Source organism: Phascolarctos cinereus, unplaced genomic scaffold, assembly GCF_003287225.1.
Source record: "Phascolarctos cinereus isolate Bilbo 61053 unplaced genomic scaffold, phaCin_HiC Scaffold_726;HRSCAF=1367, whole genome shotgun sequence".
Taxonomy (NCBI): Eukaryota; Metazoa; Chordata; class Mammalia; order Diprotodontia; family Phascolarctidae; genus Phascolarctos; species Phascolarctos cinereus.
Window position 1 is genome coordinate 219,135,987 of NW_027556098.1, and position 26,261 is coordinate 219,162,247.

General features: G+C 36.2%; 1 protein-coding gene across 1 annotated transcript in view; it reads right to left on the bottom strand.

The window, feature by feature from the left end:
* Positions 1-6,570: 6,570 nt before the first annotated feature.
* UBR3 (ubiquitin protein ligase E3 component n-recognin 3) overlaps positions 6,571-26,261 on the bottom strand; it is a 303,032-nt gene continuing 283,341 nt past the window's right edge. Inside the window, 4 exon segments of the mRNA XM_078146977.1 lie at positions 6,571-8,972; positions 9,339-9,478; positions 10,198-10,407; positions 17,558-17,737. Of these exon segments, the coding sequence (XP_078003103.1) occupies positions 8,855-8,972; positions 9,339-9,478; positions 10,198-10,407; positions 17,558-17,737 (648 nt within the window). The 3' untranslated portion in view covers positions 6,571-8,854.

Genomic DNA, 26,261 nt, shown 5'->3' on the forward strand with positions numbered 1-26,261 from the left:
TTGAGTCTTCTCCATGCCTCCTGGGATGACATCCCCTGTAGAATTTTATCTCATGAATCTTAGTTATTCTTTCTTTGAACCCTTGAAATCTGTTGTTCCCATATATAACATGTATGTTGGATTACACTCAGTTTTCCTCTCCTTTATAACAAATTCTTAAACAGAATGGTCACTCTCAACTAAGGTTCCCAACATTTTGACAAATACCTCCCTGTTGGTGAGAATCAGGTCCAGGACAGTAGGTCCTCTCCTTTTCTCCACCTTTTGAAAAACAGAATTACCAAAGCAATCCAGAAAATTATTAGCTGCTCTGTTTTTTGACTAAGAACTCCAGCTGACATGTGGATAATTGAAGCTCCTCATTACTATCTATATGAAGTCTTGTGATCTGTCTCCTGAACTCATCTATTGCTTTCTAAGTGGTCTATAGTATACTCCAATTATAATATTGTTTCTGTTCATCTTCACCTAAACGTCCTCCACCATGTTTCCTCCTCTGGTTCCTGGACTTAATTAAGTGAATGAGGTACTGATGAAGGGAAAAAGTTACCAGATCCTTCCAATCCTTTCTAGCATTATGTCTCTACTGAGGGTTTATTGAAGATTTAGAGAAATATGTACAGCCCTCCTGCTAGTTGCCACAGGTATGATGAAACATTAAAGGAATTCATCCATCCCAAATTATCAAGGGAGTCTGGGAGAAATATCACTGAGGGGGGCAGCAAGTGAAAATGGAAAAAAAATGACCCTACCTGAGGTACGCTCTTGTATGCCAACGGGCTAACAAATACAGCTGACAATGAGTCAATCCTAAATATACTGAGAGCTACCTCTGTCTCTCTCTCACATACACACACACAAAAAACAACACTACTACCTTTGAAAATGGGGGGAAAAAACCACCAACAGCCAATGACAACCCTGGAAGATGGCCACCGCTGCTCAGGATGACAGTGACCATAACAGAAACAGGGACTGTGGAAGGACATGTTTATGGAAAAGAAAAAAATGAGGCTCATTTTGGCCATACTGAGTTTGAAAAATGAATATAGGATATCCAGGAGATACTTTTTCATGTGGGACGAGTTCAAGAGAAAGATTCTAACTAGATATATGGAGTTGGGAATCATTTGTGTAGAAGTGATGACTGAAACCATAGGAGCTCATAATCTCAGATGGAGAGTGTAGAGAGAGAGTGTGGCCATGGCCCAGGACATGGCCTTAGGGGACATGTAAGTAAAGGGGGTGGGAAATGGATGGTCATCCAACAAAAAAGACTGAGTTTAAAAAGCAGGAAGAGAAGTAGGGGGGAAAAAGTGTCACAGAAGCAAAACAAGAAATGATTTTCTAGGAGGAGGTATGGGCAGTGCCAAGTTTCAGAAGTGTCAGATAAGATGTGGACTAAGATAAAAGGCCATCAAGTTTAGTGGTTATGAGATCATTGGTAACTTTGCAATGAGTAGTTTTGGTAAAGAGATGAAGTCAGAAGCCAGCTAGCAATGGGGTGAGTAGTGAAGAAGTAGTACATGTAAAGTTAGCAAATTCTTTATAGGAGTTTGGCAATGAATGCGAGGAGAAATATAGTAGCCTGAGGGGTTTGGTAGGGTCAAGCAATGGTTTTTAAAGGATATGGTTAACATGAGAAAATTTGTAGGCAATGGGAAGGAGATTGTAAATAGAAACAGGACAGCAAAGAATGAGGAGAAATCTCTTGAAGAAGACAGGCTCAAAGCACAGGTGAAAGCCTTTGCAAGGAGGAGGGTCGCTTCTTTCTCAAGAGACTACAGAAGAGAGGCAGCTGGGTGGCACAGTGGATATAACACTGACCTTGGAGTTGGGAGGACCTGGGTTCAAATCTAGCCTCAGATCAAATACCTGACACTTACTAGCTGTGTGACCCTGGGCAAGTCACTTAACCCCAATTGCCTAAAAATAAAAAAAATCTTTAAAATTTTTTAAAAAAGAGACTACAGAATTATAGTATAGATGAAAGGATGAATTTTGAGTTGTCACACTGGGAAGTTAAGAATGGTCATATTGGATGGGCTTCTTTGGTCAAGAAGAATGGTTACTCTTAAGGAGAAAAACTTTGAAAAAGTTGTGGAAGGGAGGTGGTATAGGGTCAATCAAAGGGATTACATAACAAAGGACTGGGGGGGGGGGAAAGGTGGAGGTGGTGAGCCAGGGTTCAGGATAGGCAGAGCTTGAATAACAGGAATAATAAGGAGTCAAGAGTGAATTTTTTAAATATAGGGTCATGGTAATGAAAGAAAATTGAGGAAAGAGCAGGAGTGAAGGACTGAAAAACAAAGAAAGGAGGAAAGAGGCATAGAAGAACTGGAACTTTTAGTGACAGCAAATAGGTTTAGGCATGAGAAGTAGAAATCAAAGGACAGGAATTTATGATTAAAGAGGAGAATTTCAAAGTTAAAAATAAGGGAAGTGGCACAGTTATTGAAGACATGGTGAGTTGTAATCTCTGATGGATGGACTAAGATGCAGGTTATGGGAGCTGAGGTTAAAGAACTGAAAAGCTAGGGTGTTGGAAGGGACATCAAAACAATTTGGAGTTGCAAAGTAAAAGGTAAGGGTTGGGAGCAAAGAGAAAGTTTGTGGATAAAGAAATAGACTCTTACAACATCCACTACTATTAAAAACACTAGAAACCACAGGAACAAATGCAGTCTTTCTTAAAATTATAAGTAGTACTTCTAAATCCAAGAGTAAGCATTACCCGTAATGGGGATAAATTAGGAACCTTCACAATAAGATCAGGGCTGAATCTTGGATGTCCATCATTGTTATTCATTACTGTATTAGAAATGCTAGCTATAACCTTAAGGACCCCCCCCCAAAAGAATAAAAATAGAAAACAAGTAAACAAAATATCATTCTTTGCAGATGGTATGATGGTATCCTTAGAGAACTCTACAGAATCAAGTAAAAAACTAGTTGAAACAATTAACAACTTCAGCAAAGTTGCAGGATATAAAATAAATCTACATAGGGATTTCTATATAATATAAAATACTTGGGAATCTACCTGACAACACAAACCCAGGAATACAATTACAAAACACTTCACACAAATAAAACCAATCTAAACAATTGGAGAAATATTAATTGCTCATAGGTAGGCTGAGACAATAAAATAAAAATGACAATTCTCCTCAGGTTAATTTACTTATTCAGTGACATACCAATTAAACTATCAAAAATTATTTTATAGAGCTAGAAAAAATAATAACAAAATTCTTCCTGAAGAACAAACGGTCAAGAAAATTAAAGGAATTAATGAAAAAAAAAAGTGAAGGCAGCCTAGCAGTACCAGATTTCAAACTGTATTACAAGGCAATAATCATCAAAATGATCTGATACTAGCCAAGTAATAGAGTGGTGAATCAGTGGAACAGATTAAGTACACTATACCCCATAGTAACTTAACATAGTAATTTAGAAGCCTTCCCTAATAAGGTCAGGAGTAAATCCAGGATGTCCATTATCACTGCTATTATTCAATATTCAATTCAATATTCAAGTATTTAGAAATACTAGCTATAGCCTTATGACAAAAAAACAGACATTGAAAGAATAAAAATAGGCAATGAGAAAACAAAACTATCACTCTTTGCAGATGGTATACTTGAAAGCCTTCAAAAATCAATTAAAAAACTAGTTGAAACAATTAACAACTTTAGAAAGTTGTAGGATAGTGTTTGATAAACTCAAAAGATCCAATTTTGGGACTTACCATTTGACAAAACCTTCTGGGAAAAATGGAAAGCAATTTAGCAGAAATTGGCATAGACCAACATCTCATACCATATATCAAAATAAGGTAAAAATGAGTAAATGATCTATATAAATGAAGGGTGATATCATAAGCAAATTAGGGGAACATGGAAAAATTTATCTCAAATCTACAGAGAAGGGAAGAGTTTATGATCAAACAAAAAACAGGATCATAGGAAATAAAATGGATAATTTTGATTACATGAAATTAAAAAGGTTTTCCCCAAACAAAACCAATACAGCCAAAATTAGAAGGAAAGTAGGAAACTGGGGAAAGATTTTTTTTACAGCAAATTTCTCTGATAAAGGCCTCATTTCTCAAATATATAAGGAACTGAGTCCAATTTATAAAAATAAGAGTCATTCTCCAGTTGATAAATGGTCAAATGACATGAACAGGAAGTTTTCAGAAGATCAAAGCTATCAACAGTCACAGAAAAAAATGATCTAAATCACTAATGAATAAAGAACTGCAAATTAAAACAACTCTGAGGTACCCTTTCACACCTGTTAGATTGGCTAACATGACATAAAAGGAAAGTGATAAATACTGGAGAGGATGTGGAAAAACAGGTACACTAAAGCATTTTGGTGGAGTTGTGAACTAGACCAACCATTCTGGAGAACAATTTGGAATTTTGTCCAAAGGGCTACAAAGCTGTACATAAGCTTTGACTCAGCAAAACCACAACTATGTCTCTATCCAAAAGAGAGTAAAGAAAAGGGAAAAGGACCCATATGTACAAAACGCCTATTTTGCATTTTGTATACATGCCATATATTTTTGTGGTGGCAAAGAAATGGAGATTGACAGTATGCACATTAATTGGGGAATGGTTGAACAAGATGTGGTATATGAATGCGATGCTATACAATTGTGTTACAAGAAATAATGAGGGGGGTGGTTTCAGAAAAACCTGGGAAGTTATATGAACTAATACAAAGTGAAGTGAACAGAACCTGGAGTATGCTATACGTAGTAACAGCAATATTGTGAAAATTGTGAAAACTGTGAAAGACAATCAAGACAATGATCTAAGACAATTCCAAAGGCAACATTATGAAAAATGCTATCCACCTCCAGAGAGAGAACTGATTTAAAGTCTGAGTGCAGATTGAAGTATACTAGTTTTCACCTTATTTTTTTTCATGTTTTTTTTTTGGCAACACGGTTAATATGGAAATATGTTTTGCATAACTTCACATGTATAACTGATATCATATTGCTTGCCTTCTTGATCAATGGATGGAGGAAGAGATGGGAAGGAGGGATTTTGGAACCCAAAATTTTTTAAAATATTAAAAATAAGTTTAACTAAAAGAAAAAGGAGAACAGACTCCTTAAGATGGGAGGGCAATCTAGGAACTGGTAGATTTCAGTCATAAGGACCTGAGTGAGCTGTGTGAGAGGCGAGTGGAGTGAACTTCAAAGGAAGAAAGGTTGCTAAGTAAGGTGGCACAGGGTAGAAGAGAAAGCCGTAGCAGAAAACAAGGAGTATGGAGCAGATTCCTCTTTATGGGCCAATATATTTGGGGGCATGCATGAGATAATGAGCAATCAGAACTAGAGAAATTGAGTAGAGATACAGCGTCTTCCATACCAGAGAGAACCAAGTTTCCACAGATGCAACACATAAAGCATAAAGTTAAAAAAGGCTTTGGGATAAAGGGAAATTTTAGATGGAGTAAGGACTCCAGAATACAAAATGGAAAAGGAAAAAGAAGATGAAAGGGAAGGGAGCATATATACAGAAAAATAGCAGGGGAAGGGCTTGGGATTTTTTTGTGTTGTTTTTGTTGTGCCTTGGGACACTGACTCTCACTCAACAGAACTGGGAAACAAGGAAGTGGAAATGTGTTAACCATAGCACTGAGGAAGGGCTAATCAGTTGATTGGAGTCCCAACATCCAGGGCTGGATGCAGATGAAGAGCTTTACTGGTGCCATTTTAAGCATCCTGGAACAGGGGGGTGGAGATGGAGATGGCAAAGAGATAACGTCTGGGGTCTGGGCCAATAAATACTAGAATCTGGTCCCCAGAGATGTGACTGGATTTATACATAAAGTCACTTCTGTGAGTGATCTAGAATATCTCTCACACATAGAGAATATATTCAACTCTTTGTCAAGCCAAGCACCTAAAAGCTTAGTCCTGTTAGCATTTGGCTTAGTGTCTAAGGCCTCCAAGATAAACACTTTGCCTGAGGACCTACTAGAGCAGCTTTAGGCCTCTGTATGAAGAGGCACTGGACCATCAAATGTTCAGCTTAGTATCTGGCTACTGCCTCCAAGTTTCCCAAGCATTTTATCAGTATTTTTCCATAAGTCATCCACATCAATAAATTCCAGTGCAGCCCTTTGTGCTGTTATATCAGCACAGGATCACCCAAAAAGTCTCAATACTGAGTCAATCTATAATGACTCAAGCAGCAATGAAGCGAAACTTGCTACAACAATTCTACTGGTCCAAACTAACTGGATGATAGTAGAAAACTCAAATAATAACTTGTTAGTGAGTTGCAGGGTGGCCACAAGCAGGGCTGTCAGAAGATATAGTTTGATGACAAAACAAAGCACAATTTAAGATGAGGTTCATTTGGGTACTACTAGTGACAGGACATACTGGTACAGAACTATCAGAGTAGCTTTTCTGAGCAAAGGTATTAGGCTTCCTGTGAGGCAAAGAGACATGGAAAACAGTAACACAGCCTGCAAACAACAACTACAGTGAAACACAATGACATACAAACATGGGTAAGTTTAAAAAAATTCTCACACTGAATGACAGTAGGTTTTTATTAACATATTTTACAATGTTGATTATTCCTAGTTTTGTATTTTCTAATTAATTATAAAGATTGATTTAGCATCTACAGTAATGTACTGTACTTAAATGATCATTCATACAAGATACCACACCAGTACATTTTTTTAATAATAATATACACACACATCACTCTAACTTGGACCTGTTATTTTTCAAAGTGGGCTTATAAATTGGGCTTATAAAAGTTATGGGGAAAATCAGAGTTATAGTTTAGCAGCATGCATGTATGTATTCAAGTACAATTTTCAACCAAGTGCTTTTTTCAAAATTTACTGGTGACTAATTCACCAATATCAAAATAAACACTATCAAATACCCAGATTTTTAAAGTTAAGGCTAATATTTTCACTTCACATCCATATGCACAACCATAAAACATTCCATTTTAAATATGTAATAATCAAATTCTGGATACATTATACCTTGTAAATAGAGCATCAGAGTTTCAAACTATAGAATTATTCAAGTTCAAGAGGCCTGTAATGGTATCATACTGGAGATGTAAATTAACATTCTGCTCATCAACCACACTTACAAAATGGCCTGGTATTCGTAATGACCAATGCAAAAAAATATTACAGGCTGAACTTATGGTACAGTATTAAAAAAAGTAGCAACATGTTGGAAAACACATAGCTATTCAGTTAGTGAAATAGAATCATTCTAGTCTCACAGAAAGTTATGTTAATATTTTGGAAATTTATATAAAAATAGCAGGCCATTACCATGTATTCTCTTGTAGATCTAATGGTCAAATCTCAACTGCTTCGGACCTGTTTGAAAAATGCACTGTTCTATTTTCTTTATTTGGATGTTAGACTGCCATTTCTATCATTTTGACGTGGTATTATTCAATTAGATCTGACAATATGGATCTGCTTTTATTTGTATATGTTTTATCACTAGATGTTTTTGTCTTTCATTTTACATGTAAAAATTTTATTTTACAGAACAAGCTATGAAAGTCAAAAGGATCAGGAATTGTTTTTGACAGCATTTTATATGAAATAATCAACCAATGTCTGAATCATCTGAAAAACTGTTTGGTAGCATTTTTTGTCCATACTCTCCCCCTCTTACATACAGTGTATTTCAGCTCAATCCCTTTTATTCTTGCTGAGTTAAAAACACTATAAACATAAGCTGTTTCTCCAGCATCCTTCTGAGAAGAACACAGATGCAGTTATTCAAACCAGGGCCACTTCTGTTGAGCTTTTTTTTTTCCTTTTTAAAGGAAATCAGGCAGAAAAATCAGTTATTACTCTGCACAAATACAATACAGATGAATTTCTTGAGTTGACAGGAAAGATCCAAAATCATGTTTCATTTTTAGGGCAGTCTGCATATTTCCAATTCAAACACATATCTGGGTTGACAATGAAAGGCAGGCATGCATGGTTGTAATTAGAATCTGTCATGTTGTACAGTCTTAGAAAATTTGTATATATAGTAAAATCTATATATTACTACCACTAATAATTCACCCAATTGTAATGGCAAATTTTGTTTTTTGAAGGAGCAAAAAAAAAAAAAGAATATACTGTATTACATTAACAGTAGCAATCTAATTATTTTACAGCTATTTTATTTATTTACCTGGGGATAATATTTATGAAATTCCTGAGAATGAGTTAGGTTTTCAGCAAAGTCTGAAGCTTTTAACAGACCTCTCACAATAAGTGGATTTTTTTAAAGTTCTACTGTTAGACCAACTTTTACTATACAATATCTCACATAAATCATGTTTTACAATTGTTGTCTAATGACATATGTAGCAAGCAAAAATCTCAAATCAACACAAGAAATAGAGAGAAAAAAATGATGCAATATGTTTAGTAGATGCAAATTAAACACAAAGGATGTGGAAGCAGTAAACCTGCAATAACTCAAATTCACTCAAAATGGCAGAAATATTTCAGCGCACTGTTGGGAGATTTCACTTTTAAGTAATTCTGAGAACAGCTTGTGCTTCTTATCAATTGTGGAATAAACAAAAAGCATGAGTACCAAGGAAATTAAACTTTTCATGCCCTCCCAAAGATTTTTTTTAAAGTCATAGTACCATTAACGTAGTATCAACAGCACCTAATTATTGAAAGGCTTAAAAAATGGCATGGTTTCATTTTTTTTCCAGTGAGTTAATCCCCCAAATTAAATTAAAGCTTATCTTTGTAAAGCTGGATTCTTAGTAAAGGTGATGGATGATATGGTGTGAAGCTGCAGGTAATAGATGATTTATAGCCCATTATAATGTGGACCCCATCTTTTATTGATGTGATCAAAAGTATGAGAAACCCATTGCTGTTCAAGAACTTTGTATCTTTCCTTGCAAATGTAGAGAGGCTTGCCACGTCTAGAAAGAAAAGTGAACATTAACACAATTAATTCAGAGAAATTTAGTTTGTCATTTCTGTTTGAGCTAATTCCTTGTGACAATCAAGTTACATAGCTTTTTTTTGTTTTGTTTTCTGGTATTTGGGGATTGCATGCTTATGGAAGAAAAACCTCACAAAACTCAAGTTACAAACAACTCAAATCAGTATCTTCAGAAATCTATATTATGAAATGGAATAAAGCTCGAACTAATAGAGTGGCACTTATTTAACAATTTTCCCAGGTCAACAATATTACCTCAAATGCTGACGCCTGGCCTAATGCTACTTTATAATGGTTTCTGTATAGTATTAGTTTAAAAAGGATAACTGTCTTAATATCTTACCTAAGATCCCGGTCTTCTTCACCATGTGCATCCAGATAAACAGAACCCCAGAGGCAGAAACGATGGCCTCGAATAATGATAATTACTGATGCATTGATCAAAAGAAATATTCCTGTTCCAGCACCACAGTTCTGAGAATGCTAAAAAAAAATTATATTAAAAAAATCCCATTACTGGACTAACAATTTCATAATAAAGTCAAGAATGAACTATTCAAATGTCTTCTAAATATAGGAGTCCAGTCAATAAGGAGGTTTTTTTATAAAGGTTTAATAGTAACAACTGAATATGCAATCTTCATGCTAAGATTTTATTTTATTATATGGTATTTTTATTAAAGCATATTTGGGATAGAAGATGTGAAAAATCAAATTAGAATACTGGGTGATCCAGTACCATGCAAATGCATGGTCAACACAGTTCATCATTAAATGGTGTGAAATATAAAAAGGGAAGAGTGAAAGATAAACTAATATAATCTTAAGGATATTTCACTCAGCTTTATCCTCAAGTACTAGTCTTATGTCCTTCCTGTAGATGAAGAAAGAAAATTATATCCTTTTTCTCTAAGGCAGGGATTTTTAACCTAGGGTCTGTGAACTTTAAAAAAAAATTCTGATAAGTGTATTTCAACATAAATGGTTTCATTGTAATCCTATGCATTTTTGTTTTATGCATTTAAAAATATTATCACGAGAAAATACCCACAGATTTCACAAAACTGCCAAAGGTGTCCATGACACAAAAAAGGCCTTGCTCTAAGAAGGAATATCTGGGTAGTTGAGTTTAAGTCACTCACTTGAACAGGGATAACTAAAAACTTTCTTTTCAAAATGTTAGGCCTTTTGTTGTCTCTTACCAGCACACATTCGCAGTAACTTTGTTGTTTGCAGCAAAGTCCCTTCAGGCAGACAAAAGTACCACAAACAAGGCAAACAGCAGGATCTTTAGGAACTTTAGTGCAGACACTACAGGTTTTTCTGTGGTAGTACTGAAAGATGGTATTATAGTTCTCAGGCAATTGTAATAAATGTGGTAAGTCCCATTTTGACTCCTGGATAAGCAAAACCTAAAACATTACCAAAAATAATCATTAAGATGATGTAATTCTATTATTGAAACCAAAGCCTAAGTATTTTTCCCTACTTTTTTTTCCCAAGAAAGGAAGATTTCCCTATAAACACAGGTAATAATAATATAACATGGTAGACATGCTTGGTTCATTTATTTTAAGGGAAAAAAATCAATACCTTTTAACAGTATTTCAAGCATGAAAAAAATGCTTAAATAAATTCAGTTTCTTATTATATAGCATTTTAACATAAAGATATGGATTAATGTGAAATTTTAAAATGCTAGCAGATTATAAAAACCAAGTTTTATACTCTGTAATAAGTAATCAAAGAATATATTGACTTTTTAAAAGAGCTCATGTTTTAATTAAATTTACAACAGGATGCTTTAAATTTGGCTTTTATACACTCCTATTTTTAAAAAGATACACTATTATATATGTTATGGCTCAATCTATTATTCTGGCTGGCTATACCAGGTCCCTTCTTGTAAAAGGGAATTATGCAGCTGGAAATAGCAAGAATGATTTCAGAACATGAATGCAACCCCCTGACACTAAAGGAGTTCTATTGTTTTCATCATACTCACAATTGGTTTATTCAAAAGTACTTGGAGTATGCTTGCTATGAAATACTGTAAAGTTTCAGCCCTTTTTATCTAGCTCAATATAAATCTACTCAGACCTTAATACTTTTGGGTCACTCCAAAATGTGGTTCAATCTGATTGCCTGGATTGCAGTATATAGATGTGTTTCCCACAACCAGACTAAGTCTTAGGCAGAGAAGCATGTATCCGTTTTCTGGAAGTACTCCTTCAATGGTTTGTATTGTATTTATTAATAACCCTGTAGTTAGAGGTAGGTTCACTATGATTATGTTTCTTGAGATCCGGACCCAGGGTAATTTAATCTGTTAAGACTATTTACATAAATAAAATAAGACTGTTGCTTTCCCAGGGCATATACATTCAACGCAGAGAAGAAAACTCAAGAATTAGCCAAATGGATAACTATTATCCACTTCTGGTTGTTCATCCAAACAGGAATTATATGCCAGAAGAAAATTAGTAAACACTGACAAAGATTACAGTCTTGGAAAAGAATCTGAAGACTACAGAGTCAAAGGCAGTCTTTTCATCTTTGGTACCCACTGAAGGCAGAGATACAGAGGAAGTGAAAAACTGGCCAAGAAGATGGTATCTGGGAATGGCACATATGTTTCTGGTCTAGCAGCAGCATGCCAGTTTCCTAATGGAGTACACTTACCAAGAAAAGCTAATAAGAATGCATTTGCCAAGTGTCTTGCAAAACTAATCAAAAGGGCTTTAAAAGTAAAGAATGGAGGAGGGAGAAAAATTGCCTACATTTATCAACCAATATACATACCATAAAGACAAACTACATACATAAAGAAAAACAGCAGGTGAGACTCCCAGAAGTTCACTTAAGACAAAAACTAAGAAAGGAGCAAAAATAGTAAAAACCATAGACTCCAAAACACAAGTTTATGCAACAAGCAAGATGAATCAGAAGACCTAATGTAACAAGGTCAATATGATCTTAGGTAAAAGGGGAAAGTGATGCAGAATTGCTTAGGTATATTCATGTGTAGAAATCCAGAAACAAGAGTAGGAACGTACAAAGGAAAGCATTTAGATGAAGACAAATAGAGGAAGATACAGAAGTCATTTTGCTATCAGACCACCTAGACATAAAGAGGAAATGGAAAAGGAGTTGAAGAAACAGATTATAAGCCTGACCCAGCCACAAGATATAGTAGTGATGGAAGATCTGAGTTATCCAGCTATCTCTTGGAGTTTTCTACCCAAAGGGGGCAATCAATCAATCAAGAAGCATTCATTAAGTATCTACTATGAACTAGGCACTGAGGATAGAAAGACAGTTCCTGTCTCAGAAGTGCTCACAATCTAGCTGGGGAAACATGTACATATATTATTTAAACCTACAGGTAATAAATAGGGAGCCATGGGAATTACATGATCAGACCAGTGTTTTAGGAAAACACTTTGGCCATTGTATGGAGAGACCAGAAACTGAGAGATTAATTTGGAAACCACTGCAGTAGTCCAGCCTAAAGAGAGTTGATAAGGGTCTGAGCTATAATTCAACTGAGTGAAGAGAAGGAAACTTGTGGAGAGCTGTTATAGAAGTAACATTGATAAGACTGACAATTGACTGAATATGTGGAGTGAGAATGAGAAATCCAGGGTAACTCTGAGATTGTAAACCTAAGAGACTGAAAAAATGGTGGTGCCTTTGATAGAAAGGAGATTTGTAAAAGAGATGGGTTTGGGGGAAATGTGGGTGGGAGGGAAAATATGTCTGTTTTGACATAACTGAGTTTGAGAGCTATATGGAACATTCTGTTTGAAACGTCCAAATTTGAGTTTGTGGTCTAGGAATGGAGAACATTACCAGCACAGATATGATGACTGAATCCAAAGAAGACGATGAGGTCCTTAAGGAAGAGTATAGAGAGACAGAGCCATGGGGTACACTCACAGGTAGGAGGTGGGATATTAATGATGATCCAGCCAAAGGGACTGAAAAGGAGCAGTCAGACAAGAGAATCAGGAGAGGATGCGAAAACTCAGGGAAGAAATTATCTAGGAGAAGAAAGTGCTCTCTGAAACTGCTCTCTCTAAAGTTACCAATAGTCTCTTAATTGCTAAATCTAATGGCCTTTTCTCTTATCCTCCTTCTTCACCTTTCTACAGTATTTAACACTGTTGACCATCTCCTCATGAATGTTCTCTCTTTGGTTTTTGCAACACTGTTGTCTTCCGATTCTTCTCCTACCTGTCTGATTTCTTTTTCTCAGTCTCCTTTACTGATCCTTTATCCTGTTGTCCTCCCAAACTGTGAGTGTCACCCAAGATTACATTCTGGGATCTCTTTTTCTCTATACTTTCATTTGATCTCTTTGGTTCCCATAATTTCAGTGATCAAATCAATACAGATTCCCAGATCTATACATCCAGCCTGAACTCCTTTTCTGAATACTAGGTTCTCATCACAAACAGCATTTTACAACTAGATGTCTAGTAAGCATGTCAAACTCAAAGTAGCTGAGACAGAACTCATTAACTTTCCCTCTAAACCCACCGCTCTTCCAAACTTCCTTAAAAAAAAAAACTGTTGAGAGCATCATCATCCTTCCAGTCACCTGGGTCTGTAACCTTAGCATCTTCCTCAACAACTTGCTTTCACCACTCACATCCAACCATTTGCCAAATCTTGAAGTTTCAGGCTTTGCCTCTCTTATATACGTCCCTCTCTCTCCACTCACACAGCCAACACCCCAATTCAGGTTCATGCCATGTCTTGCCTCAATCATTACAATAGCTTTCTACTGACCTCCCAGCTTCAAATCTCTCCTCATCTCCATCTATCTTCTACACAGCTGCCAAAATGATTTCTCAAAAGCATAGACTGGACTACATCACCCCTACCCTTATTCAATAAACTTTAATGGTTACCGACTACCACCATGGTAAAATATAGTCTACTGTTTGGTACGAAAGCTCTTCATAAACTGGCTGCTTTCTAACTTTCTGGTCTTCTCGCACTCCTTTCCACGTACTAAATGACCCAGCTACACTCAGCTTACTTGCTGTTCCTTAACACAATACTCCACATTTACACACTGGCTAATCTTAAGCACTTAAATGTTTGCTTAATGGTTGATCCCACAGACTAAAATTCTACAGGGAGTCAACCCAGAAGTGAAGAGAATCTTAAGAATTAACCTTTAACACTCACTTCTAAAATTTTGAGTTCCAAATTCTCTCTCCCTGAAGTCCATCCCCCACCTATTGAAAAGGTAATATGAGGGGCAGCTAGGTGGCGCAGTGGATAGTGGAGTCAGGAAGAGCTGAGTTCAAATGTAGCCTCAAACACTTAGTAGCTGTTTTATTAGCAAGTCACAATCTGCCTCAATTTCCTCATCTGGAAGATGAAATGAAGATAACAGTAGAACCTACCTCCCAGGATTGTTGTGAGGCTCAAATGTGATGACATTTGTAACATGCATTGCAAACCTTAAAGTCCTATGTAAATGCTATGGCTGTGCTTATTTTCCAGCCTTTCAAAATATCTTTGGATTCTGTCATCCAGTATGTTATCTATCCCTCATAGCTTTCAGTAGTCTGTACATTTGATAAGCCTGTCATTTCTGCCTTTATTCAAAGCATTGATCAAGAGGTTAATTAGCATAGAGTCAAGCACAGGTCCCTGTGGTACTTGACTAAAGAGTGCCATTCAGCAAGCTCCAAATCATCTAAATATATTCTCATCTAGACTATATCTCTATCTTTCCCAGAAGAATAAAATGTGGTAATTTGTGAAAATTTTGCTAAAATCTAGGTAAGTTAAATTTATAGCATTCCCCTGACCTACCAGTTAAGTAATCCTTTTAAATAAGTAAATTGGGTTAATCTGGAACGATCTGTTCTTGTTAAAGACATGCTGATTGTTTGTGATCACTGCTTTCTTTTCCATGGATACTGATGTTCACTAGCTATCTTTTAAAAAATCCATTCTAGAATTGCCCAGGAATTTAAATCACCTTTACTGGCCTGTACTTTAAACACTTTATTTTCTTCTCCTATTTTGTTTTGCTTTTTGTAACTGTCTTTCTCTAGGTTTGCAGTACGTTTTTCTTGAACAGTCTTTCAGAAATCACTGATGGCAGTTCAAGGATCACATCTACCAGTTCTTTCAAGTGTCTGAGGATGTCATTTATCTTAGACCAAGTGACTTGAATTAATCAAGGGCAGTTAGTGCTCTCTTACCCTAACCTTACATATAAACTATGTAGGCATCTTTTGTCTGACCTTTTTAGTTCAGATGTCATTCACAGAACCCCTCTCACCAGAGAATTGAGCTGCTCTGCCTTCTTTCATACATCCTGAACAACTGCTACCCATTCTTTGGTTTCTGTTTTTCCCCCAGCACAACTTAAAACAAAACCCTTTTGGTTCTAGCTGTCCTTATTCTTTTTCACCAGCCTTAGCTCTATCTGAGCCATGGCACTTAGGATAATTTCTTTTGGAGGCAACTGGGGTTAAGTGATTTGCCCAAGGTCATACAGCTAGTAAGTGTCTGAGGCCACATTTGAACTCAGGTCCTCCTAACTCCAGGTGCTATTTCCACTTTACCCCCAAGCTGTCCCTTATGATACTATTCTTTCAAGACCATGCTGTGCTTTTTAATTCATTCTGTGTTACATTCCCTTGTTTCATGTTCTCTATACATCTTTTAAAAAATCTAAGTTAACTCTAAATTGATATTTTCTGTAATCTTCATTAGTGTCTTCAGATTTTTTCTTCCTCATTGAAATTGTTTCCCTTTCTTCAGAGTGCCTTGCAAAATAAAAAATGATATTTGAAAAGAATACATAAATATATTTTTGCATGACTTCACACAGGCAATAGGTATCATATTACATTTTTTTGCTTGCTTTTTAGTGAGGCAATTGGGGTTAAGTGATTTGCACAGGGTCACACAGCTAGGAAGTGTCAAGTGTTTGAGGCTGGATTTGAACTCTGGCTACACCACTTAGCTGCATTAGAATATGACTGAATCTAAAAAGATGAAATTTCATAGGGAAAAAAATTTTTTACTCTTGAGTTCTAAAAAATCATTTTTACAATGTGATTAGGGAATATTTACTACACAGCAATTTATTTGAAAAAAATTTAGAAGGTTTTAGTCTATATTCAGGATGAGTGTGATATGGCAACCACAAAAGCTAGTGAATCTTGGGCTTCACAAAGAAAAGCATAATTTCCAAAAATAAGGTGATAGTCATGCAACACCACATTTGCAGCACTACTTTTAGTTCTGACTGCTATAGTTTGGAAAGAACACTGATATGCTGGACAACATATAGGAGGACAACTAAGATACTGAAAAGCCTTGAGTCTATGACACATGAACAATGGTTGAAGGAATTGGGGGCATTTAGCCTGTAGAAGGGAAGAGTCATGAGGTAAAGGATTGTTGTTGTTCAGTTGTTTCAGTCGTGTCTGACTCTTTTTGACCCCACTTGGGCTTTTCTTGGCAGAGATACTGGAGTGGTTTGCCATTTTCTTCTCCAGCTCATTTTACACATGAAGAACTGAGAAAAACATGGTCTTGCCCAGGGTCACACAGCTAGTAGGTGTCTGAAGCTGGATTTGAACTTAGGAAGACAAATCTTCCTGACTCCAGGCCTAGTGCTCTATCCACCATGCCACCCAGCCACTACAGGTCTTTCATGTGATAGGGCGATTATACTCATTCTTTTTGGCTCCAGCAGGCAAAACTGGGAACAATGGGTGAAAATTGGCAAGAGACATACTTAAAATCAATATAAGGAAAAACACCCAAAAAATGTGAGCTATATAAAAGTGGAATGAGTTCCCTGGATGGTGGGGGAGGGGCAGAGGGGAAGATGGAGTCATTTGAATTCTACAGGGTATTTTACAGCATTTTTTTAGAGGCAGAAGTTGGATTAGATGGCTGTTAATAATGTCACTTACACCTCAAAATTCAATGAATCTGTGAAGTATCAGAACAATAACTTCTAATAAATTTCCTTCCTCAAAATATGAAAGCTGTACCAACATACTTATATTTTTCAGAAAAATTTACTTATGATATGTGCATCCAGCTGCATATAAAAGCTAGAAACTGAGTTTTATAATATGAGGTCATTTTACTATTAAACAGTGCTATACAAATCATACTTACAACGGCTAAAATTAAGTGTATGTTTATTCAGATAAAAACATGAGCTGCAAGAACCCTACATAATGATTGTATCACTTAAGACTTAAACACAACAATAATCCAATAGATTCAGTGGTGCAAAAGTCCCCTCTGTAACTGATTACAAAATATATGTATCTCATTATTTATGACAGAGAAGGCCAATTTTTAAAAATAAGCAAATCCTATTATCAAAGAGATGACAAATAATATAAAACATCCTCCTAAAATATGGGCTTTCCCTTGTCAAGCAAAGCTATTTTTATTCAGTTCTTTCAAACATTGGTTATTATCAAAGAACTGTTAATTATTTATCTCTTACCGATTAGGACATGGCCAGGATGTCAGGCAAATTCTTCTTTCTTTACATACCTTTACTTGTTCTGCATGTCTTTCAGAAAATGAAGTTACTTCAAAGCACCACTGAGGTATGATGTCAAATGCTGCAACGGGCCAGTCAAGGCAGGAGGCGCTGGTGAATGGATGAGCTGTTTGACTAAAAGATGGTAGAAGCCCCAAGCAGCTAGCAAGAACAGTAAATTCTTCTTCTTCCTTTTCAACATCAAACAGAAAAACCTCACATCATTTTGTGAAGTGTATTTCCTATTATAATAAAACCCATATCTATTAACTTCCTTATCAATAAATGTGAAATAGTAAAAGGTCAGTTTTCTGGCTGAATCAGCTGAAGAAAAATGAGGAGATGAGAAAGGAAAAAGTTGTTTCTAGATATGCTATCTCCATTCTACTCCAAATATTCTCCTCCAAAATTTAATTAATGAGGGTAGAAAATATAAAAATATCCTTTAATAATTCAGCCTGTACTACAATGCCCTGGGGAGTGATCATTTCACTCAAGTGAACACTGCTTACACTGTTGTAAGGCACAACCCTTCTACAACTCCTCAGATGTTTTCTGTGAATTGCTGTGACAGAAAAATTAGTCACCTCACACTCAATCTGGTGATCAGCTTCTCCAAATTTAGCTAGACTTCCTCAGATAACAGACACACATTTGATCACTGAGCAAATTCCCAAAGTTATTCAAGTTTGGTAAGACTTGCCAGAGTTTATGTTCCATTGGCATTGCCTTTGAGAATCCAAGATCACTTCCATACAATACTGCACAACTCGGGTAAGACTTCAGTGGAGAAATAATACACATTTTTGAAATAGCATGGAATTTAATAATGTTTATCCATAAAGACCTGATTAATTGGCTTCCACAATTATATCTGGCCCCAAACATTTACCCAAATAAGGGAAGCTGTCACAATCATAGCCACCCTTAAGCTGTGTTGAATCAGAAAGACTGGTAATGTACAGGGTCTTAACGGAACCTGTAGGAGTTGGGAGGCTGGGCTAAAGAGACTGCCTAGCTCCTGGGTTGGTATGAATATATAAATAGGAGAAATTTTAAGGAATTAAAAAGTTTGGATATGGATTTTAAAGTGTGAATCAGTAAATTTAATGCACCAGCATAGTGAAATGCAAACCAGTGCAGTCGGAGCTTCATTAAAGATGTGCTTTGAATAGAGCACTGGCCCTGATGTCAGGAGGACCTGAGTTCAAATCCGGCCTCAGACCAAACACCTGACACTACTAGCTGTGTGACCCTAGGCAAGTCACTTAACCCCAATTGCCTTAAAAGGGGGGGAGGGATAAAGATGTGCTTTGACCTAGAAGGATATTTTTTAATAATGAAAAGTTTGATTATCTTAAAAACGCCAAAATATTACAGGCAAAAACCTCAAAACTGGCTTTCATTGACATGAACAACTACAGTGGGAAAATATGATGTAAAAGCCAAAATAACATGCAGAGCAAAAAAAAAATGTTAACACAGAAAACCCTTAAGAAAAATAATCATAAAACTCCACTGCAATGCTACTGAAAGGTAGCATTTATTTTAATGCAAACAGCACAACAACAACAACAACAAGAACAAAAAGAAACTGGAAGCATAGAATTAAATTAATTAATCAGAATGAATTCAGCAACATTACTCTAGTTCAAGTTATGTTGAGAAGATAAAAATTCAGAGGATACCTACATTAGCCTCATAGTATTCTGTGGGTTCTAAAAATGTTTCAGGATCACCTATGTAATAATTAATAATAATAATAATAGCATTTATATAGTATTTTAAGGTTTGTAAAGTGCTTAAGATGAGACGGATATGAAAGAAAATTCAAAGATAAAGAAAAGGCTGAAAGGACAACTTAAGAAAAAAAGAAAAGTTCAAGACAGAATAAAGACCTTTCCTTTCGCCTAATACTCTCCTACCAATCTAATTCAGGACAGAAGTAAGACACAAATTTTGCCGTACTTTACACAGAATATTCTAAAGAAAACAACAAATGAGATAAAAGCTTGTATTGTTTTTTAGAATGTGGTTTTTCACAATTCTTTTCAGGAAAGGCACAATCTATTTTATATCCTCCAAAGTGAGTTCATACCTTTTTTCTATCAGTAACTAATCAATATTTATCACATTGGAAATTTCCAAAGGTACAGTAGTAATACTAAATTTATTTAAAATTTATAAAGCATGTTAAGGTTTACAAAGTCCTTTAAAATTCAAGTTATCTCATTTGATCTTCACAACAACCTGGTAGGGTAGGAGCTCTTATTATCCCCATTTGATAGATACAGAAATTGGAGCTAAGCAAGGGTAAGTAACCTGCCTAGAGTTACATGGATAGTAGGTGGTAGAGGCAGAATTTGAACTCAGGACTTCCTGACTCCAAGCCCAGCACTCTAGACAATAACTATCTAGCTGCCTCTAAGTATTGATAGCCTGTCAAGATCAAAGGAAAGATAATACTGGTAGAAACTACTGCTTTTCATTAATTTCCACAGAAGATAATCTGTATTTTCCTGAATATTTGGGAGAATATCTACCTTTAGTCACTGCAGTCAGAAAAAGGTCAATAGCAGATATGGAATTAGATCAAAATAGCTTCATGCATCAAGAAAATTAAAGTTATCATAAGAATGTTTTCATCATTTGCTATCTAGTAGGTATTAAATGTGCATTTCACATTTGCTCCATTCTAGTGTATCACATTTTATGCTCCCTTTTCCCATAAATTCTAATTGTAGTTACTTATTCAACCAGCTTCCAATATGTTTCTCAAATTTACTCAAGAAACATGTCTACTTGTTTATTTTCTGCATGAGAGAATTCACATTAAAAGAGTTACTCAAAGAAAGTTGTTGCTTTCAAATGCAGGCAGAACAAAAGTAGACTGCTACAAAATGTTATAAAAAAAAGTAATAAACAAATATATTTTTTAAAAAGACTAATATAAGCATAAAACTGATGCTGCATCCAAGGGTGCTCCAAATGCTCAGAAAAAAAGAAAAATGTATAAAACCAAGGAATTTAGTTTTTTATAATGAGATTTAAAAGCACCAGAGAATATTGACCCTCATATATATATATATATATATATATATATATATATATATATATATATATATATAATGAAGACTTTTTTTCAGTAAAACTATGTCATCATGTCTTTATTATCTCTGAATCTGTACTAGCACCTGGCCGTCCATTTTGCTAGCACTCTAATCTCATCCTTATGGGTACATCCATCAGTGCAAGTGACAGGTCCTTCATATCCGCCTCCTCATCCTGTGATTTTCCTCCATATTGGACACACCCAACATGACGGAGGCCTTCTGGTTCCCTGGATATTGAGGGGATTAATGGAGTACTCGGACCATCTCCAGCACTCCAGTAGATCTGTGACATCATTGGTGTGAGTATTTCCTTCAACAATGAAAACTGCAACTCCTCCACGCCTGATTATCTTACATGACTCTTGTCCAAATCCTGGGGATCCAGCCAATGTGCAAGAAACTGAGATCTCCTGACATCAAGTGGATATGTAGTGAAGCTTGTGGGCTGTTAATAGGTTGTCTCTAGATCTCAATTAATGTTTGGTCCATCTTTTTTTTCTAGTCAAATATGCTTTACACTATTCAACTTGAATAACTCCTTATTTAAAATGTAATGAAGCCACCCACTCATCATGACTACTATTGTGCTTTTCCATCCTCTACTTCAATTCTTTAAAGACTGTAGCACTGCAAGACTTACAGGTATAGAATAACACTAGGAGAATATTGGTCCTTTGTTTCAGAGAAAAGTGTGGGGCGGGGAGGGGCTGTCATTAAAAGAACTCTGAAATTTCCCAAAGCGATCCATTCTGCTTTCCCTTACTTATTCAATTTTGGATCTAGCTCTCTGCTCATACACACATGAATGCCTATTTGTACATACATATATACACACATGCATATAGAATTACATGCATATATCCACACATATACTGATAAATAAGTTCTACAGGCTATCCATACAACTATATATCATGGTCAACAGATATTCTTTACTAACTGTTTTTCAGACGTGGATAGTTAGGCCACATTTTTTTGAGTGATCAGGGGTTCCCTTCAAAGTGTCTGCAATGGTCCAGGATTTGATATAAGCAATAACATATTATCTACCAAAGAAATATCTTAAGGACCTACCATCTATAGATTAATCTTTTTCAACTTGGAATCTGCAATGGAACTGCTACCTGACAGTGACACGTATCTTTGGTGAGGCTCCATCACCCTCTTTCATGCCTCAGTTTTCATGAATAACTTAAGAGAAAAACAAAGTTGTTGCTATCGTTATATCTTTCAAGGCCTTGAAAGGGGTGCAGCTTTTTGACTGAGTCCAAGTTTTACAGAACAAATTTTCTCTGTGAAGTTTGGATTTAGTCAAAGGGCCACACTTGAGGACCTAGAGGGCCACATGTTTGCCTCGAGGGCAGGTTCCCCACCCTTGTTTCAATGGATCCTACATAATTTTGACATATACACAGAATAAAATTGTTAGAGAAATACCTTTAAGGTGGTGTGTTTTGTTTTCCCAAATCAAATGCTTTCTCATAGTCAACAAACACATAGTGCAACACTGTATTTTCTACATTTTTGAGTTAACTGTGTGATGTTTTAAATTTGTTCTCCACTCAGAATAAAACGTGCAAAAGCCTGCTTGTTCCCTTCTAAGAGCCTCATCAAGGATGCCTTTGGTGACTGTATAGGTTATTCTCACAATGTATAAGCAATGTTCTTCCTCTCAGTTACTTTTCCATTTAAAATAATTTCAATTAGATGTTGAAGACTCCAGACAAATAAATTATTATTATGGGGGAAAAAATGTATTTCTTGGGTGCACATTAGAAGTAATATTTTTCTCCTTGAGGACAGTTTATTTTTGATAACATACATAAGTTAAAGTTGACTAAATTCAGTGAAAGGTTTAGCCATCCAAACAAGATAGAGCCTCCTGTAATGCATTTCCATTAAAGTTTTCTTAAAATGCATGTTCCATGCATATGTTCCATGGAGTGCTACATTTATTTCTAGTGATATGAATTAACTTAGATAGATGAATATATATGTACATATGTATACATATATATGTATATTCAAATGGAAAAGTAATTAATTTAAGAGTCAGTAAATTTATAACAATCCTATTCTCAGACATCATCCCAAGCTTGCATCTCTTTTGAAGCCCTTACCATTAATTGGTAACTATGACAAAAATAGCACCTGTATTCCTAAGATCTTTAGTTTTGAAGTCCACTCAATCAAAATTATGGTAGCCATAGTACCAAACTCTAGGTCATTCTCTCGTTTCTCAAGGAGTTCAGCACCTCTTTTGTCATCCTCCTCTCCTACCCAACTTATGTCTTTACACTAGGGACCTTTAATATCCATGTAGAAGCTCCCTAAAACTTCCTAATCTCCCCTTTACCTCAACCTCCTTATGTACCATGTCCTACTACTTCACTCAGCCACACATAAGAATGGTCACTACTTGATCTTACTGAGTTCCACTTTCCTAATGAGAAACTCTGACTTTGCCCTATTTGATGATAACCTATCATTCCACCTCTCTGTTTCATCCCTCCTATACATACATGCTCTTCAGCCTCACTAAGATCTCTATTCCCTACATCCTTCAGTACTTTCTTAGATCATTTGCCCATGCTCTGACTTTACCTTCCAACTTCAACCCAATAGTTAGCGATTTTAACTCTACACACTGTCCTCTACTCTTGAGTCTCTTGTCCTTTGTCCTAACATCACTCTTTCTAGCCAAACATTAGCCCTGGATTATTTCCACTATCTGCCTCCTCTGCTCCTACTTACAAGCCACTGACCAAAGCTAGAGTAAATCTCATACCCATGATGAGTGGGTATATTACAAATTCATGTTATCTATCCTCAACCTGGTCCCTTCATCAGCAAGGCAGACCTTTTAGTCTGCCTAGTTCCCTATCTCACTCACAGAAGCTACTAGAATCTTCTCTTCCCTCTTCAACAACCCAACTCTCCCTCTCTACACACCCTCAAGTTGGGGGGCTTGTCTCTTTATTGAAAAAAGTGAGGCTATTTGATTTGAGATCTCTCTTCTTTCGTTCTTTTCACTTCAAAACTCCCTGATATGATCACTCACTTTTGCCTCCTTTCCCTTAATCTTTGACAAAGAGTTGGCCATTCCCTTGCCATGGCAAACCCCTCTATATGTATTCTTGATTCCATCTCATCCTACCTTTTCTAGCAGAGTGGGTCCCCAATCATCCCCCTCCACTCTGGAATCTTAAAAGGTTGACCACTACCCATCAACTGGAGGTTCATTCCCTATTGCCTTCAAACATGGCCCAGTCTTCCCCATCCCTAAAAAAAACTTCAGTGTCTTTCTTCCCCTAAAACTATTGTCCTGTATCTTTTCTCCCTTTCTTGGCCTAACTCCTTGAAAAAGGATAAACTTTTATTTTATTACATTATTTCCTCTGCTATTATTTCAGACTATTATTTCCTCTGCTATCACTCCTCAACTTTTCACAATCAAGCTTTCATTTCCATCACTCCACTGGACCTGTTCTCTTTAAAGCTACCAATAACCTTTTAGTTGACAAATCTAATGGTCATTTCTCAATCCTAAATTTTCTCAACCTTTCTGCTCCATATGACATTGTTAACCACCCTCTGCTCCTGGATACTTTCTCCTCCTGAGTTTTCATGATGCTACTCTCTCCTATTTCACCTCCTATGTGTCTGACTTCACCTTCTCCATCTCCTTTGCTAGTTGGCTCATCATCATGTCCCCTCACTATAGGTATTCCCTGTACCAGATGCTTTTCTCCCTCTATACTTTCTCTTAGAAAACCCATCAGCTCCCATGAATTTAACTATAATTTCTATGCAGATAACTCCCAGATCAATATATTCAGCCCCAGTCTCTCCCCGGAGCTTCAGTCTGAAATCATTAATTGTTTTTTAGACATTTCAAACTGTTTATCCCAGAAACATCCTAACATAAACATGTCTAAGACTGAATTTATTATCTTTCAACTAATACTCTCCAATATTTCTATCTTTTCAATCTTTCAGGTTCATAATCTTGGCACTATCCTGGATTCCTCACTCTCTCATCCCTCATATCCAATCAATTGCTATGTTGCCATTTCTACCTTCATGACATCTTTTGCATCTGACTCCTCTCCTCTCACAAAGTGACTATTTTAGTTCAGGTCCTCACCATTTTTTGCCTAGCTTATTACAATACTGTCCTAATTGGTCTTCCTGTCACAAGTCTCTCACCACTCAGATCCATCCTATACACTGCTGCCAAAATTATTTTCTTTAAGTGCAGATCTGACTATGTAACGTCTCTGCTCAATAAACTTCTGTGGCTTTCTACTGTCTCTAGATAAAATATAAATTCATCTGCTTAGCTTCAAAGGCCAAACCTGGTAGCAACCTAACTTACCAGCACCACTGGATACTATTTTCCCTCCAACGCTCTGTGATCCAGCCAAATTGATTTCCTTCTGTTCCTTACATAAAACACCCCATTGACTGTCTATACATCTTTGCACTGGTCATTCTCTGTTCCTGAAGTGCATTCCCTCCTTACCTTTGCCTTATAGAATCCCCTTCTTTTTTAAAAACGTCACATGAAGTCATTCTTGATCTCCCCAGCCACCAATGTCCCTCCCTCTCAAACTCTGTAGTTGTTGTGGTTGTTGTTCAATCATTTCAGTCATGTCTGACTCTTCATGACCCCACTTGGAGTTTTTTATTTTGGCAAAGATACTGGAGTGGTTTGCCATTTTCTTCTCCACCTCATTTTACAGATAAGGAAACTGAGACAAAGAGGGTTAAGTGACTTGTCCAGGGTCACCCAGCTAGTAAGTGTCTGAGGCCAGATTTTGAACTCAGGTCTTTCTGACTCCAGGTTTGGCCCTCTGTCCACTGTGTTACCTAGCTGCTCTCCCTCTCAAACTACTTTTTATTTACTATTTTGTACATATTTGCATTTATTAACTTCATATTTATGACACACATAAGCATACTTGTCTTCTCCATTATAACGTATGCTTCTTTTCATTAGGGATTATTTCATTCTTCGTACTAGTACTCCTAACATCTAGAACAGTGCACATAGCAGTTGCTTAAGAAATACCTGTGGACTGATTAACCAAATTTGATATTCTACCTTACATGGCAGAAGCCATCTTCCATGCCTGGATTCCTCATCTCTGTCAAAATCCTTATCTTATTTAACGACTTAATTTAGGTACCAATTATTCCTTCAAGCCTGTTTTGATTCCTTCAATTGTTAATGTTCTCTCTCCCTCAAATTACTTTGTATTTATTTATCTGTTCGCATTTTGCCCCCAGGATAACATAAAATCTTTGAAGACAGGAAGTATTCATTTTTGTCTTTTTATACAGATGAACTAGTCCAGTACTTTGTTCATATTAGGCACTTAATGGTTGCTGAAATTAGAAACAATAGGAAAATAATCTTACCCACAATCATTAACAACAGGATCCCTATTCCGTATAATTTAGTTGAGCTTTTATCCAAAAAGGAAACCTCTATACCTGAGAAATGAGTGAGGACCAAGTGACCAATTAGCAAATCAGAGAATTCATCTCTAGATTCAAAAGGTTTATTAGGAGAGACACAATTTCTTCAACTATAAGA